Here is a 27,428-nt window from a genome sequence, read left to right as displayed (position 1 = left end):
TTATATACTGCTTGCCGGTAGAAGCCTCTCTCTCATACTCAGGAACACTGCACTTGCCGTGCCATCCTGAACCACCCGATACCATGCGATAGAACATGGTATCAATTCCTTCTAACCACGAAATTCCAAGGTTTTCTGATTCCAAGCCGTGGCCCCAACGGCTGCATGAGCCAAGTGCTGTAGGTAAGCTCCTTCGCGAGGTGAGTGCTGACAGCAGATGCCATATGATGTGTCCTTCATGAACAGACTAGACCGTTGAAGATAGAATCCTTCAGCGACGAGTGTATCAGCCCTGCTTGGAAGTACGTAAGCCGCGCGCTTCCGGCATGGTCGAATAGTCGTTGCGGTGGAGATAAGTTCCGGGATGATGATCCTCGGATTTGCCGATTCGGGCGGTCCATGGGCTTATGAGAGATGGGTTATGAAGCCTAGACCAGACATCTGCAGTGAAGCATTGCTGTAGTGTAACTTGTAGATGACATGCATGAAAGACACGTTTTATGCAGCGAAACTTTAAGGAAGAAGCGAAGGGGAGAAACTCCGAGGCGAGGCGAGACGAGGCTAGGAGAAAAACACCGAGCCGAGCAAGGCACGTGCTTTCCCCAAGCAATGAGGCTCCTCGTCTGCATCGGGTCTAGGTATACTTCAGCATAACTTCTCAACCAGAAACATAAGCTGCTTTATGATCCTTAAACTCAGGGAGAATACCTTTCCAAGACTTAAGCGTCTAACTAGTTACCTTCACCGCTACCCGACCTAGCCGAATCCAAGTGCCAAACAGCGAGGTCGGATCGGAGATGCTGCAAGTCCGAATCGACCGATTACAAACAAAAAAAAGAAAGAGTTGACTGGTATAGAGTTTCAATTATCCAAATTAGAAGCATTTCAATCTAGGTACAAGCGAATTAAAAGCAAACAATGTAGTCAAGTTCGAAAGCAATCGACAAACTCAGCCCCCAATCTATGCCCGGGATGAGAAAAACAAGGTGTACATGCAAGTCGTAATTCTCCGTAGCCGCCTCTTGTCGTGGGGGGTATCTATTTGGCAATCAATTCGCTCTTCTCCGCCAGCAGGGCGCCGAACTCCGCCAAAGACGGGGTTTGGAGGATGTCGAAGATGGACACCCTGGCCCTGAGGCTCGTAGCCAGGTAGTTGCGCAGGTCGACTGCGACCAGAGAGTCGACACCGTACTTGGACAGCGACAGACTCGGGTCGATGACTTCCTGCTCGATGTTGAAGATGGAGGCCGTCTTGCCGGCAACCACATCCACAATCAGCTTGACAGCGTCAGCCTTGGACACCGGGCCAGCAGCCAGGGCGCGGTTGAGGACGGCGAGGCTGTCCGCATTGCCAGAGGCCTCGGCAGCGTCGGAGGATGCTCCGCGCGGGGTAGACAGACGAAGGGTGCCAAAGCGGCGGTCGAGACGAGTGACAGAGTCTTCGGGAATAGCATCGTCCCGGGCGAGACCCACGACGACCTGGCTGTCGGCGGGGCTGGTGGGGCGGGGCTCCCGAATGGACTTCTCGAGCAACTCAAGGACAAAGTCAACATCGGCGGAGACTGCACCCAGGTGCTCCACACGCTTGAGCACCTCCTGCTCACCCTCAGCTCCTTGCGAGGCAACCCAACCAGCACCCTTGATGGCACTCAGGTTAAGGGCAATAGCGGGTTCGCCCTGAAGGGTACGGTGACGGGCCAGGGCATCTTGGAAGGTGTTACCCGCAGTGTAGTTGGACTGGGAAGTGTGGCCAGCCACACCAGTGACCGAAGAGAGGAAGATGAAGAAGTCAAGGTTGGGCAAGTGGGTGTTAAGGTTGATGCTGCTGTCGACCTTGGCCCGGATACCCTTCTGCCATTGGTCGTAGGTCATACGCTCGAGCACAGTATCCTAGATAGTGTTAGCATGTCATAAATCGAAGCATGATGAGGAGTTATGCTTACCTCGAGGGCCATGGCCGCGTTGATCACACCACGAACAGGGGGGAGAATATCAGCAGTGTCCTTCAGCAGCTTGACCAAGGCCTGCTCATCAGAGACGTCGCAGGAGCGGATTTGAAGGTTGCATCCGTCAGCCTTGGCCGCGGCCTGCATGTCGGGCACCTCAGAGCTGGCCTCTGCCTTGCGGGAAACGACGAGCAAGTTCTTAGCTCCGTTCTCCATGAGCCAGGACACAATGGACCGACCAATACCACCCATACCACCAACAATCAAGTAGGTCGAGTCAGACTTGTCGAGGGAGACGGGGGTAACATCAGAGAGTTCTTGAACATCCAGATCAGGGTAGGCTCTGGAGATGTGAAGGGTCGAGTTCTTGACCGAGTATTCGCACTCACGGTCGGCAGCAGTGAGGCTGGAATCGAAGCTCTGCTCAAAAACATCCACAATGTGGCCAATCTTGTCGTTGGTCCAGGGGATCAGGTCGGTGGCGGCAGTGAAGTCAAGCTGGATCAGACGCTTGCCAGCATCTTCCTGGCGCACAGTACGAAGGAGACCCTGGGTCTGGCCGTAGACGGGAATTTCCGAGTCGATCGCACCACCAGCGCTCAGCCAAAGGAGGTTCTGGCTGTTGACCAGAAGCTTCTGCAGCTTGCCAAAGTCGGCCTCTCCAATGTGGTGGACGAAGGGCTTCTCCAATTCAGCAGTGAAGATGATAGCCTTGTCCTCAAATGCCTCGAGCTCATCCAAGTTCTCGGTAATAGGAGCAACACCAGTGCGAGCCTGGATAGCAGTGCAGAGCTCCTCAACCCACTCAGCGGGGGGGCTGACAGTGGCAGTGTGGACAATGGAGATGGTGGAAGGGTAAGAAGACTTGGTGGACTTGGCGGTGGTCAAGATCAGGCTGAGAGTCTGGAGGCTGGGCTCTTCGGAATCGGCAACCTCGAGATCAACTCCCGAGAAGCCTGCATCGCGCAAAGTAGCATCCCAAGATTCGACCGACTTGGACTCCTTGAAGCTGGGCAGGGTAGCAAAGACGAGCTGCGAGTCGGCACGGTCCTTGGTGGTTTCGATGAGAATCAGCTTGCCACCAGGAGCCAGGAGCTTCTGAGCGTTGGAGAGGGCGGTCTGCACGGACTCGGTGCCCTGGAATGCCTGTGAGGCAATAATGAGGTCATATCCACGCTCGAAAGACTGCTCGAGGGGGTTCTTCTCGATGTCGAGAGCCTTGAAGTCGATCAGGTCAGACCACGAAGCAAGCTTCTGGCTAGCAGCCTGAAGCGCGTCGGATGAGGCAGCAGTGAAGGTGTAGTGACCCAGGAGGGACCGGGTCCCGTCAGAGGCGCGGGCAGCAAAGGCCTGCAGAACAGTCTCAGTAGCAGCAGCTCCCAGACCAGCGCCGAGACCCAAGACCTTGGCACCAGGACGCTTCACAGCGAACAGCTCAATGATCTGAGCGAGTTGTGCGCCAGTTCTCTCCTTTAGCTTGGGGTAGTCAGCCAGGTATTCCTGCACCAGGTCACCATCCTTGGCCAGGCTTTGAGGTGCAACCTCGCCACGGATGATGCTTGCAAGCTGCTGGCCGATACGGACAGTGAGAGAAGCGGAAGCGTTCTTGCTGGCGATCAGCTCATCCACAAGCATCTGCTTCATACCCTTGCTGGTGCGTGCCCAGGTCTTGCTGCGAGGGGCGAGCTTTCCAGTCTCTCCGAGCTTGACAACCTCCTTCAGCCACTCGTAGAGGCGTTGAATGTGGGCCTCCCACTTCTCCGAAGTCTTGTTGTAGCCGGTCTTCTCGATCTCACGAACAGCATCAGCAATGTGGAGGTAGGTAGCACGTAGCAGCTTGTTCTCGAACTCCGCCTGCTGGTCAGTGGGCGTGATGCGGAGAGAGTCCGCGAAAGCAGCAGCCGGCTTGGAGGTGAAGATGTCGAGCTCCCACTGCAGCTTGGAAGTCATTGGAAGGTTGGCATCGGGATTCTCAGCGCCACGAGGAACAGCCTGGGCGAAGAACTCGTCCAGCTCGAAGACTGGCAGCGAGCGCTCATCATCCTGGTTGATCACAGCGATGTTAGAGCTGAATCCTCGGCTGTCCGCGCTCAGGTTCTCAGTGAATGCCTGGAGCTTCTCGCCGCTGTGGCGGTTGAGACCGCTGCGGATAGTCAACTTGCGCATGGACCGAGGAACGACCATTGAGGACTGTAGGAGCTTCTTGGGCAGGTTGGTGTAGGCAGCTACCACAATGGCGTCGAGAGTGGTGGGGTGGATGACATAGTCATGCGCCTCGGAGACAACAGTGGGGATGGTGAGGTCGGTGATGGCCTTCTTTCTAACGGTCTGGATATCCCCAAGGTTGCGGAAGGATGAGCCGTGGTAAATACCAGACTGGCGCAGGCTAGCGAACAGAGCATCCTCGCTGACCTGAGTGGGCTTAACACCTGGGTGGAAGAAAGACTCGGAGTGAAGAGCGGCTTCTTGCGAGGCCTCCTTCGCGCTTTCATCCTTCTCGGCCTTGACGGAGCCCTTGCAGTTCACAATCCAGGTGCCGGCAGCGGTCAGAGAAGAGAGGAGGAACTCGTACCAGCCAGCCTCCTTGTCGGAGGGACGAAGCTGAAGCTGAGTTTCGACACCCGCAGAGGAGTCCGAGATAGCGAGAGCGTTGGTGATCTCAATGTCACGCAGCTGGAACGCAGTGATGGTGTCTGCAGGTCCATCGAGAAGACGGGTAGCCTCAATCGCCATCGCAATGTAGCCTGCACCAGGAAGAACGACAGAGCCGTCAATCTGGTGGTCAATGAGCCAAGAGACATCAGAGAGACGCAGGAAGTTCCGCCAGGTCGGGGTCAGGCCGTTGTCACCAGGAAGCAGACTGCCAAGCAGCTCGTGGGGAGCGAATCTCTTGTGGCGGATCTCCTTGTTCACGCGAGGCTCGGTCCAGTAGCGGGTCGAGTGGTTCCAGGCGTAAGTGGGCAAGTCGTGGACGAAGTGGTGCTTCTCGCCAAGAGGGGAGTTAACAGCCTCGATGGACACAGGGTATCCCTTGCTCAGAAGCTCGCAGGCAACGTTCTGCATGGTCTCAACAGCATTGATGCCTCTCTGCAAACAGGAGACGTAGGGGATCTCCTCGCGGGGCTTGAGGATCTGGCGAATAGGACCGGCAAGAGTGCTGTGGGCACCAAGCTCGACGATCATATCGACCTCGCGCTTTCCATCCTCGTTGAAGCACATGGCGTCGAAGGACTGACTGAAGAGAACCGCGTTGGTCAGGTTGTCGGCCCAGTGCTTGGGACCCAGAGTCTCGGCGGAGGTGACGACCTTTCCAGTGACTGGGGATGCGAAGCGAACCTTGTTGACCCAGTCACCGTCCTTGGGCTGAGCGGCAAGCAGCTTGGTAAGGCTGTCAGTGTACTCCTGCGCGAAGCAAAGCATGTGGTGCGAGTGGTAAGCAAGCGGAACCTTGAGTCTTCTCGCGAAGATACCATCGGCTTGTAGACGAGCTTCTACCTGTTCGAGGGCAGGAAGATCTCCGGAGAGGGTGACACTGCCGGGAGAGTTGACACAAGCCACGACGACACGGCCATTGTCGGTGTCGGCGATGTACTTCGCGGCTTCTTCCTGACCCAGACCAGCGGCCATCATACCACCAGAAAGAGACTTGAGGGCTTCGTTGCGGAGAGCAAGCTCACCACGGTAAAAAGCAGCAGCAAGAGCCTCCGAGAATGTCAGGGCACCGACCGCATAAGCACCCGCAATTTCACCACTGGAGTGACTGGTGATGGCAGATGGCTCGACACCCCAAGATCTGAGCAAATCAATCAAACACAACTGGAGACCGACTGTGATAGGCTGGCTCAGGTTGACCTCAGAGACGCGGGTGGTCTTTGCGTCGCGCAGAAGTTCCTCGTGCAGAGACCAGGTCGCGCCATGACCCTTGAGGATCTTGTCAGCCTTGTGAACACTTTCAGCAAAGATGGGGTAAGCTCCAATCAGCTCGCGGCCCATAGCGTGCCACTGAGCACCCTGACCGTTGAAGACAAATCCGAGACGAGGCTTCTTGGTGGCATGAGACATCTTGATGGTAGGTTCCTTCAAGCGTTCAGCCAGTTCAGTGACGGAGCTAGCGCTCACAGCCGACATCCACGGGAGTCTGGACCGGCGCTCAGCCAGAGTGTAAGCCAAATCTCCGAGAGCACTGTCATCAAGATGCTCGGGAGCCCACTCCGCGAGGTTTGCGAGCATAGCCTTCAGGGCAACCTTATCCTTTGCACTGACGATGTGGACGCGCGCTCTGGGGGTCTCCTCGATCTGGCGGCCACTGGCATCAAGGAACTGCTCAGGGGCTCCGTCGAGAATGACGTGGGCGTTGGTACCACCATATCCAAAGTTGTTGATCGAGGCACGCAGAGCCTTGTTCTGGGGCCAAGGGGTAAGCGAGGTGGGGACCGTGAGGTTCCACTCCTGCTGGCGAATCTTAGGGTTGGGTGTCTCGTAGTTGATGTTCCGTGGGATCTGCTTGTGCTTCATGGCCCAGATGGTCTTGATCACAGCTGCAAGACCACTGACAGGCTCAGTGTGACCAATGTTCGTCTTCACAGAGCCGATGTAGACAGGGTCGTTAGGTTGACGGCTCTTTCCGAAGGTCTGAGCCAAGGCAGTGGCCTCAGCAAGATCACCGGTAGGGGTACCCGTCATGTGGGCCTCAACGTAACCAGTGTCGGCAATGTCAAGGCCAGCCTTGCGGTAGCACTGTTGGATGAGCTTGACCTGCGAGTCGATCGAAGGAGATGTGATGGTCTGGGTCTTTCCGTCCTGGTTCAATCCGGTCTCTCTGATGACAGCGTGAACGCGGTCGCCATCCCGGATAGCGGCGTCGAGAGACTTCAGCACAAGGGTGGCAACACCCTCTCCTCTTCCGTAGCCCTGGGCGCGAGCATCCCAGGCATAACACTTGCCCTCTTCGCCGACCATGCTATTATTCTGTCAGTACTCTATCCAGGTATCATGAAGTGGAGGGTGGCATACCTCAACATTGACATAGCGATGTACAAGTCGGGGTTCAAGATGGTGGTACTGGCTCCAACGATGGACAGCTCGGACTCTCCAGACTGGATGCTACGGCAACCCTGGTGCAGAGCGACAAGACCAGCCGAGCAACCAGTGTCAATGGACATACTGGGACCCTGAAGATCGTAGAAGTGGGAGACACGGTTGGAAAGCATGGCGGTACCATTGCCCGTGAGGAAAGGAGCGGGCATAGCCTCAGGATCACGGCTGTGCAGATCGTGGTAATCTTTGCCGTAGCAGCCCGTGTACATGGATGTGTCGGTACCCGCAATCTTCTCCATGGGGATACCAGCATCCTCCATGGCTTCGTAGACCGACTCTAGCAACAAACGAAGCTGAGGGTCCATGGCACTAGCCACATCAGCGGGCAGGTTGAAGAAACCGGCATCGAAAAGGGCGACATCCTCGTCCATGAAGTGTCCACCAATGGCGTGGTTCTGTCTCGGATGGTTAGCGCCGAATGCCTTTCTTCATGGGGATTGTGTCTCAAGGGTTACTCACGCGTCCGGCCCTGTCCTTGTCCGGGTGGTAGAAAGAGTTCACGTCGAAGCGGTCCTCGGGGATGCGCGACCAGGCACCCTCACCAGCGGCAAGCATCTTCCACAGATTCTCCGGGGTGCTGGCCGACCCAGCGAACTTGCCACTGACACCGACGATGGCAATGGGCTCGGAGGGGCGGGCACCTGCAGCTCTTCCGTTGGGAGCATGGCTAGCAGCAGGGATGGAATCGAAAGATCCGTTGGCCGACGAGTTGATAGTCATTTTGATTGGTGGTGGTGGTTGATGATTGTCGGGACTAATCTGCTGGAAATGGATTGTCTTAGGATGCTCTCTTCGGAGAGTGCAAGGGGGAAATGATTAGAGTATTAGAATTAGAATGCGATGATGATCGATGATGATTTTTTCATGGTAGATGGGCCAACTGCAATGGCATCTTTATAACCTGAGATTGTTGCAGGTGCCTCGAGGCTGACGGGATTCGCGGCTCCCAAGAGGCCCCGACAGAACGGCATCGTGTGTGCGAGTCGGAGTTGAGTTGAGTCGAGTCAAACCCAGGCTGAGTTGACTGACCATAGTGGATGAGGATGGCTCGATGGTGGAAGGATGAAGGATGGATGGCAAAGGTGCAGAAGGAAGGATTCAGATCCTTCGTGTCTTTGGTGTCAGACTATTCCACCGTGACGGACCGATAAGGAAGAACCCCGCCCCCTTCCGCTTCCTCTGCGCGGACTTCGGGGTTGATACGATAAGGAATTTCAACCCCGCTCGGGAGAGTCTGACCAAATCCTGAGTCCGACACAGGATCTAGCCCTGAACGTGGGGTGGAGGTGGCAAGGGGACAATTTTGAAGAAGTCAAAGTGAAACAAAGCCGGTGTTGAAGAGTTGGACCATGCAGAGCCCCCTCTTTCCTCTTTCGACTTCCAAAAGTACATGGTCACGTGATGAATTCTGCCGCCTGCACAATCCCTAGTGAAATTGACTACCTGAATAACTTTGTTTGCATAGCTGATTAGACACAAACAGCTTAGCGTAGCCTTCAGCAGGGGTCTGAGATAGCTGAAGATATCCTGAAGAACGCGCCACTGTTTCTTGAATTCCGGTCGCCAGAACCCGTCCTTGCAAATTCACAGAACATCGTGACAAAATAGATTGGGCACTGAATTGAATCTCACATATCAATCAGCTTTCAGTAGATATACAAAAAGAGCATCTAAATTCATTTGCAAGCAAAGATTCCCAAACTACAAGAGTCGACACATGCTCAGTATGTATATATATACATATATATATTTTCAGATTAGTGGCCAAACCACAACTATATTTTCGCCCATGGCCCAAGTAAAGTACACTCCACCAAGCAACCACACCATGTTGTGATCAATCTACAGCCAACAATCCCTACAACTCTACATCAATGTTACTCGAGCCAGCAGAAACTAATACATAATGATGAAAAATTGACATTAGCTCGTTTCGACCCAGAAGCTAGAGTGCATACCTTCTCTGGCCAGTTAATCTACAACTCAGCTATGTAACTCAAAACTTGCCAGAAACCCAATAATAATTGAATAGACATTTTCATTATGACAACCTGATCTATGAAGGCACTATCTATAGTTAGAGACAGGTCTGCAAGCCAGATTCTAAATATTTTGGCCATCTCTCACTGAGTGAACATCCTGCCAAGTTGTATTCAGCCGACCCGGAAGCGTACAAAAGAAGATAGAAGCTACAAACTCGACCCGACCATAATCCTCAAAGAATAAGAATTGAATTGTTACACAAACATCTAATCTTCTTGAATAAGGAACATAAACAACATAGGAGAGATCATTAGGCCCGGGGTAAAAAGAATCAGCAGGGGGCAAGTCCAAGACACAAAGTCAAAACAGATCATCATCGCAAACAATATCGAAACCATAAAGCAAGTAAGACCAAAATAGGTCAGGTCACAGATGAACAAGAATCAAAGATCAAACCAAAATAAGAATAGAAAAAAAAATCATCGCCAATCAGTGAGTATCGCAAACAATCTATAGCAGGGCCAAATTTCTTGGGGAAGGCTGTGGGTGGGAAAAAGAAAAGTCTATAAGCCTTCCTTCCATGGTTAGTAGTATACCTCTCCTCCATCTTTTTCATCAGAGAGATGGGCACTCTAAGCAGTGATCTCAGTCGCAGTGATCGTGACCTGGGCGTTCTCGCTCTTGACCTTGATCGGGGCCTGGTGGTGGTGGACCGGGGCGGCGATGTGGGCGGCGTTGGTGCTGCTGGCGGAGACGGTCTTGTTGGGCTCATCGGCCCACCAGACGTCGATGTTCTTGCGGTACCACTCGACGGTGGCGCGGAGGCCATCCTCGAAGTGGGTGTTCTGGCGCCAGCCCAGGCTCTCGAGCTTGGAGCCGTCGACGCGGTAGTCGAGGTCGTTGTGGGGACGGTCGGGGATCCAGACCAGGCGCTCCTTGAAGTCGGAGCGGGGGTCGAAGCCGAACAGCTCGAGCATGCGGATGGCAACCTCGAGGTTGGTCACGCCGAAGGCCGAGCCGATGTTGTAGGCCTCGCCGTCGACACCCTTGTGGAGGATGGTGTCGAACCCGTCGGCAGCGTCGGCACCGTACAGGTAGCGGCGCTTGTGAAGACCGTTGCCCTGGAGGGTGAGGGGCTGGTTCTTGGAGAGAAGCTTGAAGAAGCGGGGGATGATCTCTGCATGTGGGAGGTTAGCTATCCGATTAGGGCCAAGGATTTAGTACCGACGGGGCTACTGACTCTCGGGGTACTGGCAAGGTCCGTAGACGTTGTTGCTGCGGACGATGACCATGGGGATGCCGAAGGACTTGGCGTAAGCGTGGACGTACATCTCGGCAGCGGCCTTGGATGCAGAGTAGGGGTTGGTGGGCAGGAACTGCGTGGTCTCGTCGACGAAGTCGTCGGTGGTTTCACCGTAGACCTCATCCGTGCTGACGTGGACGAAGCGAGCGACGCGGCCGTGCTCGCGGACGCAGTCCAGGAGGGTCTGAGTGCCGACCACGTTGTTGACAGTGAAGCTGGTAGGGTCGAGGAAGGAGTTCTGCACGTGGGAGTTGGCGGCAAAGTGCATCACACAGTCGATGTTGTACTTGGACAGGGTCTCGGCCACGATTTCACGGTCGGTCAGGTTGCCCTTGACGAAGTGGAAGTTGGGGAAGGACTCCAGGCAGTCGATGTTTGCCATCGAGGAGACATAGTCCAGACGGTCGAAGCAGATGATGTTGTACTCAGGGTACTGGACGGTCATGTGACGAGTGACCCAGCTGCCGATGAAGCCGGCACCACCGGTGATGAGGATGTTGTTGATGTCGCGACGAGGGGCGAACCGGGTAGTACCGACGAGCCGCTGGCTCTCCTCGTGGGTGGAGGGCTCGAAAGTAGTGGCAATAGCCTGCTTGACGAGCTCAACGGTCTCCGGGGGAGGGCTCTCGGGAGGGGTGAGCTGAGCGACCTTCAGAGACAATCCCTTGGCCTGCATTTTGATTGATGTGTGGAGTAAAGTGAAGGTAGAAGGTTGAAGATATTGCAAGAAGAATGAAGGAATGAAGGCTGTACTTAAAGTGAAAGCTGAAGAAGAAGAAGGCGAATTGTTTTTCTGAGACTGAGGCTTTGTTGCTTGCCTTAGCTTGTTTTGCTGGATGATGATGATGAAGAAAAAGGCCAGGGTAGGGGCTGAATCTAGGTTGTTTTTATAACCAACAATGGCTTCATCTTTGATGCCGTTTTCCCAAGCAACGGGAATCAGAGTGGGCTGAGTATGCTGAGTATGCTTCCAGCTTAGCCTCAGGAAGGGATTCCTGTCGACTCTGCATGACTCCGAGTAGAACTGGAGGCGAATCTTCAGCGAATACCCCGCGGATAGACTAGGGCTCACGCTTAGGGCGACGCCACGTGCTGAGGGGCTCTTCTTGGTCTGGGCTGGGCTGGTCTGACTGACTGACTGACTGACACCCTTTCTCTTCTGACTTAGTACGTCAGAGTCAATTTCCCTGAATCTGGACTTCACTTCATTTCATCCATCTCTCTCATCCCAACCTGACGACAAAGTAAACCCCAGTCAAACCTGCCATCCGCAGTCATCTCTACTCTGTCCTACTTGTCTAGCGGTTACTCGTGCCCACCGGAGTCAACACAGATTTAGATTACGCAAGCAGTATACCAGGCAAGGCTAGCCTTTGTTCCTCCTCCGTCGCCAAGTGGCAAAGATGATGCTCTCGCGTTGCGATTGCTACTGAATATAAGAGTCCCGATCAGCTCGCACTCTTCAACATCCATCCATCCACAGCAGATCAACCCATTCCAATCCATCCCACAGTGACAACAGCCCTCATATTTACCATCAACCCTCCGATCGATCAATCGCTTTTTTCCCCCTCATTCAAACCAATCCTCAACCTCCCCTCCACCCCCAAAAAAAACAAGCCCAATTTCAACCATCATGGCTATTGCTATTGACCAGCCCCATGTTTTCCTGATCTTCGGTAATATACCTCTGCGAACGTTCCCCCCTCTCCCAGTGTCGTGCAAATTCTACTTCAACAAAGATCAATGGCTTACTTCCCCCCCAAAAAACAGGCACCGGCTGGATCGCCACGCAAATCAAGGAACTCCTGGAGAAGCAAGGCGTGAAAGTGGTTTCCTCTGATGCTCGAATTGAAAGTCGCGAGCAAGTTTTAACGTGCGCAAGAAAGATCCCCCCCCTAAAACAAAACCATCCCATTCTCGCCGTGGGACCACCAACCAAAAACTTGGCACAGAATGCTAACCTCTCGAGACATCCCCCAAAACAGTGCGCTCGCCATCCACAGGCCCACGCGGGTGATCAACTGCGCGGGCCTGCGCGGGCTCCCCAACGCCGACTGGTGTGAGGACCACAAGATCGAGACGGTGCGATCCAATATCCTAGGTGTGCTCAACGTAGTCGACTGCTGCTTCCAATTAGGTATCCATGTTACTCAGCTAGGATCGGCTTGTATCTATGACACCGACCCGACCCGCGCCCCGGACGCCAACTTCACCGAGGAGGATGATCCCAACTACGCCGGGTCCTGGTACTCGTGCTCGCGGTTGTTGAGCGAGAATGTGCGTCGTCCGCCTGGAAGAACCCCCCAGAAGAAAAAAATAAGAAGTACTAACCAGTCCCGAAAACAGAGCATCAAGCACTATCCCAACCTCCTCCTCTTGAGAATCCGCGCCCCGATCGCGGCCGACTTCAACCCCAATAACTTGACCACCAAGCTGATCAGCTATAAGAAGCTGGTGAACTTGCCTGCGGTATGCTTCGATTCCATCTTCGAGAAAAAAAAGGCCCATGGACTGACCCACGCACAAACACAGTCCGGAACCATCCTCCCCAACCTTCTGCCCGGCGCAATCCTCCTGTCCCAGGCCGGTGACACGGGCATTTACAACCTGGTGCGTGGCGCTCCCTGCTTCCTCTGACCTTAACAATCACCCCCTCCCCATACTAATGGAGGGAAATCAGATCTCCCCCTCGCCATTCACCAACAACCAGATCATGACGCTCATGAAGAAGTACATCGAGCCCTCGCTGAACTGGGAGAACTTCGAGCTAGACGACATGCACAAGGTGCTCAAGGCGCCGCGGTGCCACCCGGTCTTCGACTCGAGCAAGTTGATCAACCGACTCCGCGAGCTCGGCCACGAAGTCAAGGACACCCCGGAGGCCCTGGAGGATCTGTTCATCGAGATGGCGGACAAGGGGTACGGCCCAGGCGGCAAGTTGTCGCGGACCAAGCTCGCTGTTTGAATGGCTGGATGCGATGAGCAACCACACAACAGCATGACGACTCCATCTTCTCCTTCTTTTTCTACTTTGGCATTCGGTGTTCTGTTTTCATCTCTTGTCTTTTCTTGTCGCTTGGGCCTATAGACTGTTTGACTTTGACTTTTGACTTTGGATTCTGATTCCAATTGATTCTGCGGTTGTCTTCTTTGTTTCCCTGGTCGGTCATTTTCGCCATGCGAGTCGCTTTAATCAAGATTGAGACTTTCATGCAGAAACAAGTTATTGATCGCTCTTGCACTTCATGCTGTCTTGGGGAGATAATTCATCAAAATTTTTGCACATCAATCACTTCGTTCTTCTCGGATTATATTCAGATAAAATGAATCAAAACATCTTATCAGCCGCAGGATCGCGAAGAGGCAAGGGCCTTCCATGATAACTTAACTGCATCAGCAACCGTACGATGTATACAGTATACAGCCAACCGGGCCTTAATGTGCGACCCCGCGTCGGTCCCAAACAAGCATAGACTCAACCCGAACCTGACTCTGACTCCGCATAAGACCACTATTCTTTCGACTTTGATTCGACAAGAACGGAAAGTTGCTGCAGCGACGGGCAACTAAACCGGTGCATACTGGTGGATTTTGTGTGCGAAGTCCCCGTCTTTCGATAGAACCGGCCCGCACCGGCGGGCCGTACTGGTTACGTGGCGCGTACCAAGATCCCACCCCAGCCGCCGCCCCTGCGCGCATTGCAGCATTGTAAGCTTCCCGTAAATTACCGGTAATCCGGGGGGCCTTTCGTCGCAGAAAATAATCCTTCGGAATGAAAAGGATCCTGCTCGCCCGCTCGTATTCCTTCGCTTAGTTTTTCAGCTCTTGCCCGTTTTCGGCTAATATGAAGAGGCAGGCTGACGGTCGGGATTCCCATCAAGCCCGCGGCTTGCAGAATTTCGGGCTGCTGATCAGGCAAGTCACGAGATCTGGATAGCGAGCGCAACATGATTCGAACTGTAGGCGCGCGGACACTCAATGAACCTTGTGGTCATTTCCCGGGTAATCTGAAGTACCCGTACATGCGATCGTTGACAGACAACCCCAGAGCACTAATGGAGCAGTACCTTGGAACCTGGCACATTTCTCATCATCTTGGAAATTCTGAAATTCTTGAAATTCTTTGATCAGATCTCTAAGAAAAGATGCTCCACACATCCGTGGAAGCCATGTTGATACCTTCCGTGAACAGGTCCGCCCACGGCAGATCCACCCGAACGTCGGGGAAATGCGGCGAGATCGTGTGCGACTGCGCCTCATCGGTTTGAGCAGGCGTATGCGTTTGGAGTCCAAACCACGACTGGAACTCCGTATCGACTTCTGCGTCCGCGCGACCGGTATCGTCATAGAGCGTCAAGATGGAGTTCCCGAGCCGCTCGACGATCTGGGAACACTTCTCGCCCACCTCGCGACCGTTGCATATCCCGCGAAAGAGAGTGAGAAAAGTCTGGATATTGGTCTGCACGACCGGCTTGGTCAGCTCCTGCCGCAACGACGCAGAAGCTCGCAGCGAGTACAGCATGGTCACCGCGGCCATCAGAAGCGAATGGATCGCGACAAAGGTGTACTTGATGCGGTTCCGCGCATACAGCGCGCTGTACGAACTAATGAGTCCGATCGCAGACTCGAGACAGATGCGTAGGTCGTCAGGCAGAGGAATTGGGATCGCCCGGGAAGGACGATAGAGGGAGAGCATCGCGTGATGGAAAGCGATCTGGAACCATTCGGTCGACTGGAAGGTTGACAGGCTGTGGACATATCGGGGAGCAGTGATTAACCACTGGTTCAGTTCAAAGTTGTACTGATTTCGTAGTTGGTCTAGATCCGATCGGTTCGCCCCTACGCCGCCTCGGGGGTGGAATTGTTTGTAGACCCCGGCGTTGATCTGGCGAAGTGCGATGATATGATTGAAAGTGGACATGTCAGTCACGCTCGGAATTGTGAGCTCGTCGATCCCAGCCATCTGATCACTAAGTTGTTTGTCTGTGCGTTGAAGTGGCAAAGCAATCGTGATATCCGAATCTTCGATCATCAAGGGCCGACCCATGTTGATGGCCATACTGCATTGCATCACGTAGGCGCACCAGAAGATCCGCTTCATCATCTCCGCCTGCAGCACGTTCTGTCCCATCAGACTCTCCTTGCGATGTAGATCCATTCCGATGGCCAAATGCAGCGCCATTCCCGTGGTATACCACATATTAACCGACTGTGGCTCATTGTGCCCATACATTGAGAGCAGCAGCAGGCATTGGATATACTCAAGATCGCCAGCCTCTGTAATCAGCTCCAAGTCCTTGACAGCATCTTTGAAGAGCTTCCGATGCATCTCATCGTTACTCAGTTGGCAAGACCGCTCAGTAGCAGCAATTGCGCACACAATCTTGACGAAAAACCTCGAGACGGAGCGAGCCTCGGGGTGTGCCAAGAACGTATTAAGGTGCTGCTCCCAGAATGTCGGCCGATGCAGGACAGGGAGGTACGGCCACCGCCGATCGAAGAAGGTCTCAGCAAGACTGACATACGTCTCGTGGCCGATCTCGACCGCGCTGCTCAGGGGCACTTCCACACTCGTATCGTCACCCCACAATTCCCAGGCACCACTCAGCGTGCTGCGATTCACCTTCTGCATACCAGGTCGATTGGCAAAAGTCGGACGCAGGATGCGCTCGCAGGACTGACGGGCCAAGTTCGTCGTACCGTCTAAGGGGATGTGCTGTGGCTGAGGCCCTGAGCTGGCGGTGCTATGCCCTGCCTCCTTTGCCACGGCGGACAGCATCGGCGTCCGGGGCTCATGAGCGACCGGTCCAGGTGATTGAAAGGCTTCCATGACTTGCACCTGGAGCCGCTGATTCTCTTGCAGAAGGTCACTGCACCGTCGCTCCGCGGTCGCCAGGCGCGCTCGCAGGTCGTCGCATTCACATTGCGCATCGCCAGGGCGGACCACAAGCCGGTCCGACATCACACAGGACGTCCCAGCGGCAGCACATGGACCACATGTCGGTAGTCTTCCATCGCACTGTCATACCAGTGAGTGGGTCGATCTGATCTCAGAGGGCAGGTGCACGACTAACTTTTTGCTTCCGCCTGCGGCACCGCTGGCAGGCGGCCGCGCTGCGGGTGAGACCGCGACGGTGGCGGCGCGGAACAGAGCTTGGAGAGTCTTCAGTCATGTTCACAGATTTAATATTGCATTCTTGAATTTCTGGCGCGTATCGGTTTATCTGGTTTTTCGAAGTCATCGACGTCCTCCAGCTTGGAATGGACGATGCCGGAAGGAACGACATCCCGGAATGATGGGCGATAGCCGAATTGTGGCTGGTGGCTGACTCATCGACTTTTCAGTCTGGCGTCGCGCAGAATCCGTGCTCAGGGCTTTGATGGCGAGTATCCTATTCCATCCTATAGCCAGAAAAATATTCTACAAGACTGTGTCACATAGCTGCCTGACTACTATTGGAAATAAATGTTTCTGTGGTTTTAACGATGGTGGATGTTGTATACTATGAAGTCCTATCTATGGACTACGGTTGGTCAAACGCCGGAATAGTCTACTCCAGCAATATATGTTGCGTGCCATGTATGTCAACGGATGAGGGTCTCAAGACATCACGAGCTCAATATTCACCACCAACTCAAAAAGAAGACTCAGAACACTGGGCTTCACGCATTGCGAGACAATCAAAAACATATGATTGTAACAAATGACCTATATCCAATCTAATCTTTTGCCCCAAATCACAACCGATTAACATACTCCTTAACCGTATCCCCAAACCCAACCATACAGATCGTCGCCCAAGCGGCGACGCCAATCCGGGGCACCACACCCCGGAAGAGCCCCTTGACCCCGGACGTAGCAACAATATGCCTGAACGTCGAGAACACAGTCGGCGAAACCGGCCGCGACGGATCCTTCTTCATCGACTGCATCTCCACACGGAGGACCTACACAAAAACAGAATGTCAGCTCACGACCACCACCTCCCATAACACTACAATCTCCCACTTTGACCAACACTCCCCCTGAAAACCCCCATCAAGAAAAGGGATGAAACTCACCTCAAAAGGCTGATTCCAACAACTCAGCGCCCCCCCGATCGTCGACGCGAGGATCTTATCCCCAAACCCTAGCTTCTCGTCTTTCCCTCTCCCGCGCATCGAGCGGATCGTCTCCTCCGCGAACCGCGAGATGCCGATCCGCGACGCCCAGCCCGTGACCTGGCGGAGGGCGACGGCGTTGACGCCTTTGTTCACGCCGCGGATGCCTTCCTTGCGGAGGATCTGCAGGAAGACCTCGACCGTGCCGGGCGGCTTGCCGAGGCCGTCCGCGGCGATCTTCGTCCGCGTCACCTCCACGGTCTTCATGCAGGTGGTCATGCCCATGGTGAGGTAGGCCTGGGCCACGCCGCCGCTGATGCCGCCGAGGACTCCGCACAGCGTCGGCGAGGCGCCCAGTCGCGTGCGGGCGTGGTACTCGACCTCGCTGGCGGTGAGGATGAGGATGGCGCCTTTCGTGCTGGCTTCGAGCCAGGCCTGTATCTCTGGTTAGGGACCGACGGCGGGTGCAAAGGCGGGTGGGAACAAGTATACAGCTATCCCAGACGAAAGACTGGAAGTAGCGGTCGGGACGAGTGCATACCCAAGGAATCAGCCCTTGATAGAAGGCCAGGAAGCGACCACGTGTCCACGTTTTCTTGAACGCTTCGGGCAATGTATCTTGACGGTTGGCAGCGAGCTGGATTATGGCGTCAGTATACACCGGGAATTTCATTGAGATAACACCATACATGCGTCTTGATTACTTCCAGAGGCTGGCCCAGTGAGGTCACTGCATGTCGTGAGCTGACGAAATTTGAAATACAAATTGGGATGAATAGGTACCCTGAAAGATGTTCATGGCCGCCCCGACGGCCAGGTTTCTATACGGGATGGGTCGTCTCTGCTCGGTAACATCCTGGCGATGTACAGGCGTGCTGATAGTGGTGACGGGCTCCATTGTGCTGAGATGTTGCTTGGCTAGGGTATAGACTCATCTTGTGTTTCATTGGTGACTTTCGCACATTGTTATACATGCATTCCATCTCCGACCTCCGCGGGCGTTTCGGATGTATCCGACGCATGTACAGCGCGACCTGTCGGCCCCGTTTCACCCTTGCGTCGGTTACGCGGAAAACCCGTCCGACTCGGTCGGAATATCTGACTTAGATAAGTTTAGGGAATAACTCGGACAAAGCTTTAGTTATGCTCAGACTCAGTCGTACCATCAAGCTTCAATTAGCGACAAGACTTAAACCGTGTCAGCAGCGTGTGGGCAAGATGTCCATCCAATCGACCAATTCTCAGAGCTCGAGCTCGGCATTCCAGTAAGTTGACAACCAACCAGTTTCCAGCCCATGAACTGAGATCCAAAGAATTCGCCTTCCCCAAGGCGCTTTCGATACTCATGTACACGTCTTTGATCCCCGACTGGGACCCTATGCGGCCGGTCGAGCCTACACGCCGGAAGATGCACCTCTACAAGAATTGCTCGCCTTCAACAATGCCATCTCTGGCGCCAAAAATACCACACTGGTACTGGTCCAGCCATCGCCGTATAAGACAGACTGCACTGTATTGATGCAGTGTCTGCGCGAACTACGCGACCGGGAAATCCCTGCTTTTGGAATCGCGGTCATTGACATTTCCCGCGTAACGGACCAGGAATTGCAAGTTATGCATGACCTGGGCATCCGTGGCATACGTCTGAACTTCCAGGCGGACGGGCACAGAGTAGATGTCGCAAGTCTGAAGGATAGAGTTCGACATGCTGCGGAGCGTATTCAGCACCTGCCTGGCTGGATGATCCAAATGTTCATTCCAGTTTCGGCATGGGACGGTATGTCATATATCTTCCATTTGGACAACCTAGTCTGATGAAGCGACAGTACTGTATGACTGCATCCTCGAGCTCCCAGTACCAATCATCGCAGACCATCTTGGTGGGACCGCTGGCCCGTCCAAGCTGCCGGTCGAGTTGCGTTCCAAGCCGATGGCTCAGCCCGGGCTAGGATCATTATTATCGCTGGCGAGACAGGCTCGTGTAATAATCAAAATCTCAGGTCTTTACCGGATGTCGAGTGAGACAAGCTCGAATTACGGAGATTTGCAATCCATCGTTAAGATGCTTGCTAGCGAGGTCCCTGACCAGCTTATATGGGGCAGCGACTGGCCGCACACCGGAGAAGGGCACGATCGAGTGGGCAAAACAGTAGATGTCAAAGAGCCCTTCCGAGAAATTGATAACGAGGGCGTTCTTCGCAACCTTAGTGCATGGATGGGTCCCGGGGCATGGCAGAAGATGATGGTGGAGAACCCACGGCGCGTGTACCAAGAATAGAGTATGACTAGAGGTTCGAAACCAGAAGCTAGACCAATTCAGTAGAGTATCGGTTGTGTTGCCCTTCAAATAAAGTTTTCGCAAGCTGCTGGATCTTGATTGGTCTCCCTACCTTTCGTTTGGCCGGGGAGGCCATCGGAATGAGCCCGTTCGACTCCATATCGCCACGCGTCGGATGCTTCCGGTCATCGCTATCCACCCCACGGGGATAATGGGCTGATCCTTTTTACTCTGCGGTCCAACGAAGAGGGAGACGTTGTAATGCCAGTTTGGGTCCCCCGCACTCCCCAGTCTGGAAGTACAAGTACCCCGGACCCCAGATTTTCTTGCATGCACAATTGTTGACCCAGAAACCAAGATTGCATTCGACCAGCTCTTCAAATGACTTACCTCCGCATCCCCCTTGTCGGGCTCCGGCTTCAAATTGCACTGGTGGCTCTGGTGGTTGCACCATCCTACATTCTCTTTGGATACAACCAGGCTGTGCTGGGCAGCTTGCTGAGTCTGCGCAGCTGGGTGGACGTGTTCCCTGAGATCGACACTATCGATACCTCAGGGGCACAAAAGTCACACAACTCCACGTCTCAAGGAGCCTGCAATGCTTCGTTCCAAATAGGCGCTATGATAGGCGCGTTGTCGTTGTCGTTCTACGCTGAAAAGCTGGGTCGGCGGCGAGTCATCTTCCTCGCAGCCATCATCACGTTCATCGGCCAGGCTTTGCAATGCTCAGCAACAACTCTTGCTCAGCTGATAGTCGGCAGAGTGATTATTGGGTTTGCAATCGGCCAGACAAGCGGCACCGTGCCGGTATGGCAGTCAGAATGTGCCTCGTCCAAGGATCGAGGACAGCAAGTCGTCTGTGTCGGCATCTTCATCAGCACTGGCTATTGGCTGTGCAACTGGATCGACCTGGGATTCAGCTTCCTTTCATCATCGACGATGCAGTGGCGAGCTCCCCTCATCATCCCATTCCTTTTCTCTGCAATCTTGTTGGTGTCCGTTTTTGCCTTTCCCGAGTCCCCTCGTTGGTTGGCTTCCAAGGGCCGACGGGAAGAAGCGATGATCAGCCTTGCGCAGTATCGCGGGAAAGAACCAACCGATATCATGGTCCAGCGTGAGCTCGCCGGGATAGAACTCTCGTTTGAGGGCACCGAAAGAGCTTCCTTGAAGGACATGTTCCGCAAAGACGATCAGGACCGCCTGTTCTACCGTTTCCTTCTCTGTATGGGACTCAACTTCTTTCAGCAAGTAAGGGTCCCCAACTTTCTGAACCCAAGCATCTCAATTAACTTCATAGGCCTGCGGCGGCAACCTCATCTCGGTCTACAGCTCCACCATCTTCCAAAACTACCTCAAAATGACCCCCACTACCGCCAAAATCCTCGCCGCGTGCGTGCTGATGTGGAAGTGCATCTGCTGCTTCATACCCTGCTGGACAATCGACCGGTGGGGCCGTCGCCTCAGCTTCATGATCAGCGGGGGCGGGATGGCCATGTGTATGGCCGTGCTGGCCATCACCACGGGTCTGGGGACCATCACGCACACGAAGGCGATCGTGTACGTCGCCTTCATGTTTGTGTTCAATTTCTTCTATCCCATCGGCTTCATGGGCGGCAATTTCCTGTATGCCACCGAGGTGGCCCCCGGCCGACTGCGGGCCGCCATGTCCTCTTTGGCGACGGCCAACCACTGGCTGTGGAACCTGGTCGTTGTCCTCGTCACGCCGGTCGCTATCGATACCATCGGGTATGGGTATTATGTGATCTATGCGCTGATCTCCGCCACAATCCCGGTCTGTGTGTATCTGTTCTATCCCGAGACGAAGAATAGGAACCTCGAGATGTTGGACCAGGTGTTTGCTACTGCGCCGTCGGTTTGGAAGGTGGTGAGTCAGGCTCGGGGCCTGCCGCAGGGTGAGCAGTCTGTTGCTCAGGTGGAGGAAGGAAAGGAGGATGCGGCTGGTGATGTAGAGATGCGCGAGTTTGTTTGAGAATGGTCTTTTCAGATAGGGGAGACCGAGGAGTTCTGGAAGAAGGATGAATGTATGGTGGATGAAGTGAGAAAGGAAGAAGGCAGGGTGGGGGGAGGAAAGTCCGCAAAGGGAAGCAATACACATAGCAATCACATGATGTCTCTCTTCCAACATTCTATCTTCTTCTGTTTCTACTTATCTCTCTCGTCCGAATGCCAGCGCATATAAGGTGGCACTATATCGGATTTGTGTAGTTTGGGATGTCAGCTCATGTTCTCCGACAGCGGATCTGGCCGAATGCGAGGAATCGTGATACTTTGCAGAGAAAACCGCTCACGCTACAAGCAATCCTACGATGCCAGTTTAGCGATTTCATCAGCCTCAACTCCATCACTCGGATCCTAGATTGCTTTCCCAGGGCTCACAAAGCCATGTTTACGTGATGTCCACTCACAACATTAAGCTTCCTGCACACGTAAGACTCTAATCGCCGCTCATCGGAACAGCCGACGGATGTATCCGAATTCACGAACGAATCACCACGAACTTAAAGCAAACGAACAATCGCGTACACAACGGCCATAAGCTTCTTTTTTCCGTCTTTCTCTCTTGCATGACACCAGTAACAAGAGAATGAGACAATGTCATCAATGTTAAGACTCGCGCGACTGAACAAGTCAGTCAAGCTCGCCAGAGGCTTTGCCTCGCATGCGACAGCACCCCTCAGTCGCCTGGAACACCAGACGGTCGATCTGCAGCAATTTCCTTCCAAAGTCGCAAACCTGAGAGATCGGTAGGCAGCGATTACAATGTATGTCTGAGAGTTGAGAAATAGGCTGACTTCTGCAGACTCAAGCGCCCCCTCACATACTCGGAAAAGGTGCTCTACAGCCATCTCGACGAAAGTTTCGACGAACCCATTACGCGCGGACAGTCGCAACTCCGCTTGCGACCCCTGCGCATCGCCTGTCAAGATGCGACCGCTCAGATGGCTCTAATCCAGTTCATGTCGGCTGGCATGGACGCGGCGGCCGTGCCCACAACCGTTCACTGCGACCATCTGATTGTCAGTCGTGACGGAGAAGACCAAGATCTGCCCCGTGCGCTGGAGGCGCATCGTGAGGTCTACGAGTTCATGGAGAGTGCTTGTCAGAAGTACAACATGGGATTCTGGAAGCCGGGAGCTGGTATCATCCACCAGATTGTTTTGGAGAATTATGCTTTCCCCAGCGGGATGATGATCGGAACGGACTCGCACACCCCGAATGCTGGTGGACTGGGAATGATCGCTATCGGCGTGGGAGGCGCCGACGCAGTTGATGTCATGGCAGGCTTACCATTGGAGCTGAAAGCGCCCAAGGTGCTGGGGGTACGACTGACCGGTCAGCTGTCGCAGTGGGCTTCCCCTAAAGATATCATCAGCACTGTCGTAGGATTGATCTCAGTGAAGGGCGGCACAGGCTCGATCATTGAGTACTTCGGGCCTGGTGCCCAGACGCTGTCCGCAACTGGAATGGCGACGGTGTGTAACATGGGTGCAGAGACTGGCGCGACGACGTCAATCTTCCCTTACTCGCCCCAGATGGCAGACTACCTCCGGTCAACCCATCGCAGTGCCATGGCTCGCGCAGTGGGAAGTGTTGCGCCAGAACTACGTGCGGATGAGGGTGCAGAGTATGATCAGGTGATTGAGATTGACCTGTCGACATTGGAGCCTCGCATCAATGGACCATTCACGCCGGACCTGTCTACTCCACTATCCAAGCTCGCTCAGACGGCTGAAGAGCACCAGTGGCCTGAATTGACAGCTGGTCTGATTGGTTCGTGTACCAATTCCTCATTCGAAGACATGGGACGTGCGGCGCATCTGGCTCAGCAGGCACTCGATGCCGGTCTCCAGCCGAAGATGCCTCTTCTTATCTCGCCCGGAAGTTTGCAGACCCGCGACACAATCGAGGATGCCGGTATTCTGCCTGTTTTTGAAAAGTTGGGGGCAGTCATGCTGCCTAATGCATGTGGACCGTGTTGTGGTTCCTGGGACCGCACTGACATGCCCAAGGTAAGTTCCGTCGTGGATCGCATCGATCTCCCAGCTCTAACCAACAGTGTGTAGGGCACCCCGAACTCGATTATCACCTCTTACAACCGTAACTTCTCCGGCCGGCTGGACTCTAACCCAGCCACGCACATCTTCCTCACCTCACCCGAGCTCGTGATGGCGAAGGTGTTCTCCGGAGATCTCTCGTTCGACCCCACAGTCGACACGCTCACCACCCCCTCAGGCGAGACCTTCAAATTCCAGCCTCCCACCGGCGACGCCCTCCCCAAGGACGGCTACAAAGAATCCAGCTCCGCCTACCTCGCTCCACCAAGCAAGCGGGACAACCTGGAGGTCAAGATCTCGCCATCCTCCCAGCGCCTGCAACGGCTCGCCCCGTTCGAACCTTGGCACGGCAAAGACTTCGATGACTGTGTCGTTCTCATCAAGACAAAGGGCAAATGCACAACTGACCACATCACTCCTGCAGGTCCCTGGTTCCGCTACCGCGGCCACCTGGAGAACATCTCCAATAACACACTGATCGGCGCCGTCAATGCCGAGACCGGACAGGTCAATTCCATCCGCAACCAGCTCACCGGCGAGGAAGGCCAGGAAGTCCCCGCCACGGCGCGGTACTACAAGAGCCATGACCAGCCGTGGGTGGTCATCGCCGACCACAATTACGGCGAGGGTTCCTCGCGCGAGCACGCCGCGCTGCAGCCGCGCTATCTAGGCGGGGTGGCCATCATCGCCAAGTCGTTTGCCCGGATCCACGAGGCAAATCTGAAGAAGCAGGGTATGTTGGCGCTGACTTTTGCAAAGGAGGCCGACTATGATCGCATTCACGCATCAGATCGTGTGAGTATCCGCGGTTTGGCGGAGTTGGCGCCGGGGAGGAACTTGACGCTGCGGGTGACTTCAGCTCAAGGGGATGTTTGGGAAGCGGAATTGCAGCATACGTTCACTGAGGAGCAGATTGGGTATTTCCGGGCGGGGAGTGCGTTGAATTTGATGAGTGGAGGAGTGAACAGTTCATGATTTCTTGATGGATACCGTTATCACGTTAACCTGTTTGCTAGGGGAGTTCGGACTTTCTGGAATAAACCATAGGGCCTCTGATTTTCTAACATCTTTTGTGTCAGCAAGTAATCTTTAAATGGGAACTCGGATTTGCAGTGCATGAGTTCTTACATCTCGAGAGGTAACCCTTCATAGACAGTTCAGGTTTCCATACTATCATACCAGAAACGGCGATCACTATCATCACTGGGCTGAGAAAATATTACTGTGTCGTGGGAGACCCAAGTCTGGCGGGCCATGATATCCTCAGGTGCTAAAATCATCACTTATTCCCTGCTGTAACAACTCCCAAAAGCTTGTCTCAATACCTTGCAGAGGCCATATTTCGGGGGACAGATCTGCATCGAAGAATGGAGGCGCTGACGGCTCAGATGCAGCGCTACTATCATCATCTGCCTGTAATACGTCTCCAGGTGCATCCTGGGAAATGGTATCCTCGGCATGCCGCGTGGAAGAAAGGTCCGGTCTTGTTGTGGTCTTCGGTACGAGGTCCGGGTCCTCGACTGGCCTGGCGGAGCCGCTGCTGCTCATGGCTGGCCAATTGATGTCATACGATGATTCCTGGGGATTGGTCCCAGGTTTAGCTTCCGACAGCGTGGTCATGACCCGGTCTATGCTAACATTGATGGAATTCAGAGCCCACGGTCGAACATAGATAGTTCCGAGGTACGGAACATAAAAGGTGATCCATGGCCTTTCTGGATCTCCGCCAAAAACTAGTCCCCTCCGACTAAAACCACTATCTCTGGAAAGTACGAGGGGGACCAACCGCGCGATGAGAGCTGCAAAAGTCCCGAGAGATTTTGTCCTTGCACGTCTCGGCCACGAGGTGTAGCCTGTCCCGAGCGCTCTGTGCTAGTTGAAGGTCGTCTCGCCGCTGCGCGTCCGGGTTGGGGTGGCCTGCCTCGAGGTGAGGTGGCCGGTTAGCCACGTACCCCAGTAACAGCGTCATAGCAGCGATTAACGCACTGTGGTCGACGTGACGACAAGCAGCGGCTGAGGGATGGAGCGTACGGTATGGGCTGAACAGTCGCAGGATCGATCGGGCGGATGTGGCGCACGAGGCCCGGCTGTGGTCGTAGCGTCCGCCTTGTCGACCACTACTAAAACTAGACTCACGCCGAAGCAGGTAAGGTAGGTGAAGATAGAGTTTCAACGTGTGGTGATGAATTTGGAGCAAGACATGAAAGCTGGAAGTCAGGTCCTGCTTCTTGATTGAAGGCAGATTCCACCACTCCAAGCCCATTTCCTCGGCTGTTGTATCGAGTTTTCCGTCGATGAGGTGGGTTAACGAGAAGGCAGCGTGGTCATCTTTGTTGATCATTGCGTTGCGCTCGAGGATGCGCCCGGTGAGAACTGTCTGGGTCTTTTCGAGCCGTTCCATCTTCGTTTCCGGGCTATTACTAGATGTGGAATCTGCAAAACTATTATCCTGCAAATCTGGGGGTCGACCAAGCAATAACGAAAGGTATCTGTCGAAGAATACCACACGATACCATAGCCACCGGGGAGAGACTCCCATCCCAGGAGGGACGGTCTTATCGTGGGTGGGGACGTGCGTTTGGATTCTATTGCGTAAATCCAAAAGCTGTAAAACATTGACAGCGCGACGAGCAGTCAACCAAGTCCGTCGCAGGCTTCCAGCATTAAGCTGAAATAAGGCAAGCAGCACAAGACATTCCACGCCATCGAGGGAATGAACCAGGTCATCACGCGAAGTCACCAGCTCCATGACCGTGGTGACATTCTCCGCAGCTGCGCCCTTCAGAGACGTTTGGTTTTCAAGAGATAGGCAATTACATTCAGGTGGGAGTTGCTGCACGCAAATTGCCAGTTGCAGCAGCCGCTTCGCAAGAACGATTGGGTGAGACTCTCTGAAAGAGCGCATGGCGATGGCTGTGAGCTTCTGAAACCGGCCCTGGGATATTTCTTCGGATGTGTGGAAGAACGTAGAAACCAGTGTTGCTCCGGGGCTAGCTACCACCAATGCCATCGTAACCTCGGGGGTGGTAGGAGATCAAATAATGTGATGCGGAGCCTTTCGTGCTTGCGATATCGAGGGTTGTGCACCGGTCTTTCAACTTGAGATGGTTGAGGCGTGTCCAGGATGTCCCGGATGTCCAGCATGGCTCCCATGGGAGTTTCTTCCACGGTCCCCGAACTGGGAACATCATCGATCGTCGTATGGGTATTGGATCGAGCTCCTCGTGAGGGTGGCAGGGTAGTTCGTTGTGAACTTTCCGAACTCGCAGATCTTCCATTAATTGTTAATGAGTTCGAAAGCCCCCTAATCTCTCCGGCAAGGTTCTGAACAATCGCCTCCAGCCGTTTTAGACGGTCCACAATCTCTCCGTCTTGCCGTGGTGGTGAAGGTGATTTGTCAGTGTCAATCTCCACGAGATCCTGACTGACGCAGGGAGTCCCCCTGGCACTACAAGTAACACAGACAGAGTCAGTAGATGTGGCAAATTGACATCGTATCTTCCGTCGTCGACCTAAGCCACATAATCAGTGCTAACCCATCAAAGCCTTTGGCCCACAAACAAACATTCCCGGCAGCTGTGAGTTCCTTTGCGGACTCTTCTTCTGTGCCCAGTGAGACGAGCCTCGCGCGTCTCGGTCAC

The 27,428-nt window shown here is 54.2% G+C and overlaps 8 protein-coding genes across 8 annotated transcripts; 3 read left to right on the top strand and 5 right to left on the bottom strand.

Moving 5' to 3' along the window:
• Positions 1-848: 848 nt before the first annotated feature.
• Positions 849-7,966, bottom strand: BO95DRAFT_274864 (type I polyketide synthase). Its single transcript, XM_025581608.1, has 4 exons — positions 7,503-7,966; positions 6,960-7,438; positions 1,944-6,906; positions 849-1,890 (listed from the first exon to the last, which is right to left on the bottom strand). Exons 1-4 carry the CDS (start codon positions 7,761-7,763, stop codon positions 1,039-1,041), a joined length of 6,555 nt encoding a protein of 2,184 aa, XP_025437861.1. The 5' UTR covers positions 7,764-7,966; the 3' UTR covers positions 849-1,038.
• Positions 7,967-9,610: 1,644 nt separating this feature from the next.
• Positions 9,611-11,005, bottom strand: BO95DRAFT_476673 (dTDP-glucose 4,6-dehydratase; the record flags this gene model as incomplete). Its single annotated transcript, XM_025589937.1, has 3 exons — positions 9,611-9,658; positions 9,740-10,203; positions 10,267-11,005. 3 exons carry the CDS (start codon positions 11,003-11,005, stop codon positions 9,611-9,613), a joined length of 1,251 nt encoding a protein of 416 aa, XP_025437860.1.
• Positions 11,006-11,515: 510 nt separating this feature from the next.
• Positions 11,516-13,638, top strand: BO95DRAFT_447147 (epimerase/hydratase). Its single transcript, XM_025587551.1, has 6 exons — positions 11,516-12,008; positions 12,103-12,205; positions 12,318-12,609; positions 12,679-12,801; positions 12,865-12,942; positions 13,013-13,638. Exons 1-6 carry the CDS (start codon positions 11,966-11,968, stop codon positions 13,295-13,297), a joined length of 924 nt encoding a protein of 307 aa, XP_025437859.1. The 5' UTR covers positions 11,516-11,965; the 3' UTR covers positions 13,298-13,638.
• A 483-nt stretch (positions 13,639-14,121) lies between these two features.
• On the bottom strand, positions 14,122-16,567 carry BO95DRAFT_518087 (uncharacterized protein). Its single transcript, XM_025591945.1, has 2 exons — positions 16,407-16,567; positions 14,122-16,351 (listed from the first exon to the last, which is right to left on the bottom strand). The coding sequence occupies exons 1-2, from the start codon at positions 16,503-16,505 to the stop codon at positions 14,468-14,470; spliced, it is 1,983 nt and encodes a 660-aa protein (XP_025437858.1). The 5' UTR covers positions 16,506-16,567; the 3' UTR covers positions 14,122-14,467.
• A 503-nt stretch (positions 16,568-17,070) lies between these two features.
• Positions 17,071-18,331, bottom strand: BO95DRAFT_467962 (mitochondrial DNA replication protein; the record flags this gene model as incomplete). Its single annotated transcript, XM_025589323.1, has 5 exons — positions 17,071-17,280; positions 17,395-17,868; positions 17,975-18,070; positions 18,123-18,163; positions 18,217-18,331. The coding sequence occupies 5 exons, from the start codon at positions 18,329-18,331 to the stop codon at positions 17,071-17,073; spliced, it is 936 nt and encodes a 311-aa protein (XP_025437857.1).
• Positions 18,332-18,651: 320 nt separating this feature from the next.
• Positions 18,652-19,711, top strand: BO95DRAFT_485611 (amidohydrolase 2; the record flags this gene model as incomplete). The annotated part of the gene is made up of 3 exons (XM_025590409.1): positions 18,652-18,698; positions 18,747-19,210; positions 19,260-19,711. The coding sequence occupies 3 exons, from the start codon at positions 18,652-18,654 to the stop codon at positions 19,709-19,711; spliced, it is 963 nt and encodes a 320-aa protein (XP_025437856.1).
• A 241-nt stretch (positions 19,712-19,952) lies between these two features.
• Positions 19,953-24,829, top strand: BO95DRAFT_398680 (aconitase). The gene is made up of 4 exons (XM_025583806.1): positions 19,953-20,959; positions 21,009-21,691; positions 22,533-23,742; positions 23,797-24,829. Exons 1-4 carry the CDS (start codon positions 20,093-20,095, stop codon positions 24,760-24,762), a joined length of 3,726 nt encoding a protein of 1,241 aa, XP_025437855.1. The 5' UTR covers positions 19,953-20,092; the 3' UTR covers positions 24,763-24,829.
• Positions 24,830-25,322: 493 nt separating this feature from the next.
• On the bottom strand, positions 25,323-26,919 carry BO95DRAFT_518082 (fungal specific transcription factor domain-containing protein). The gene has a single exon (XM_025591944.1). It carries the CDS (start codon positions 26,795-26,797, stop codon positions 25,544-25,546), a length of 1,254 nt encoding a protein of 417 aa, XP_025437854.1. The 5' UTR covers positions 26,798-26,919; the 3' UTR covers positions 25,323-25,543.
• Between the last annotated feature and the right edge of the window lie 509 nt (positions 26,920-27,428).

The sequence above is a fragment of the Aspergillus brunneoviolaceus genome (assembly GCF_003184695.1).
Source record: "Aspergillus brunneoviolaceus CBS 621.78 unplaced genomic scaffold BO95scaffold_81, whole genome shotgun sequence".
In the NCBI taxonomy this organism is placed as follows: domain Eukaryota; kingdom Fungi; phylum Ascomycota; class Eurotiomycetes; order Eurotiales; family Aspergillaceae; genus Aspergillus; species Aspergillus brunneoviolaceus.
Note: the sequence above shows the minus strand (reverse complement) of the source record. Positions and strands in the feature narration are given on the sequence as shown.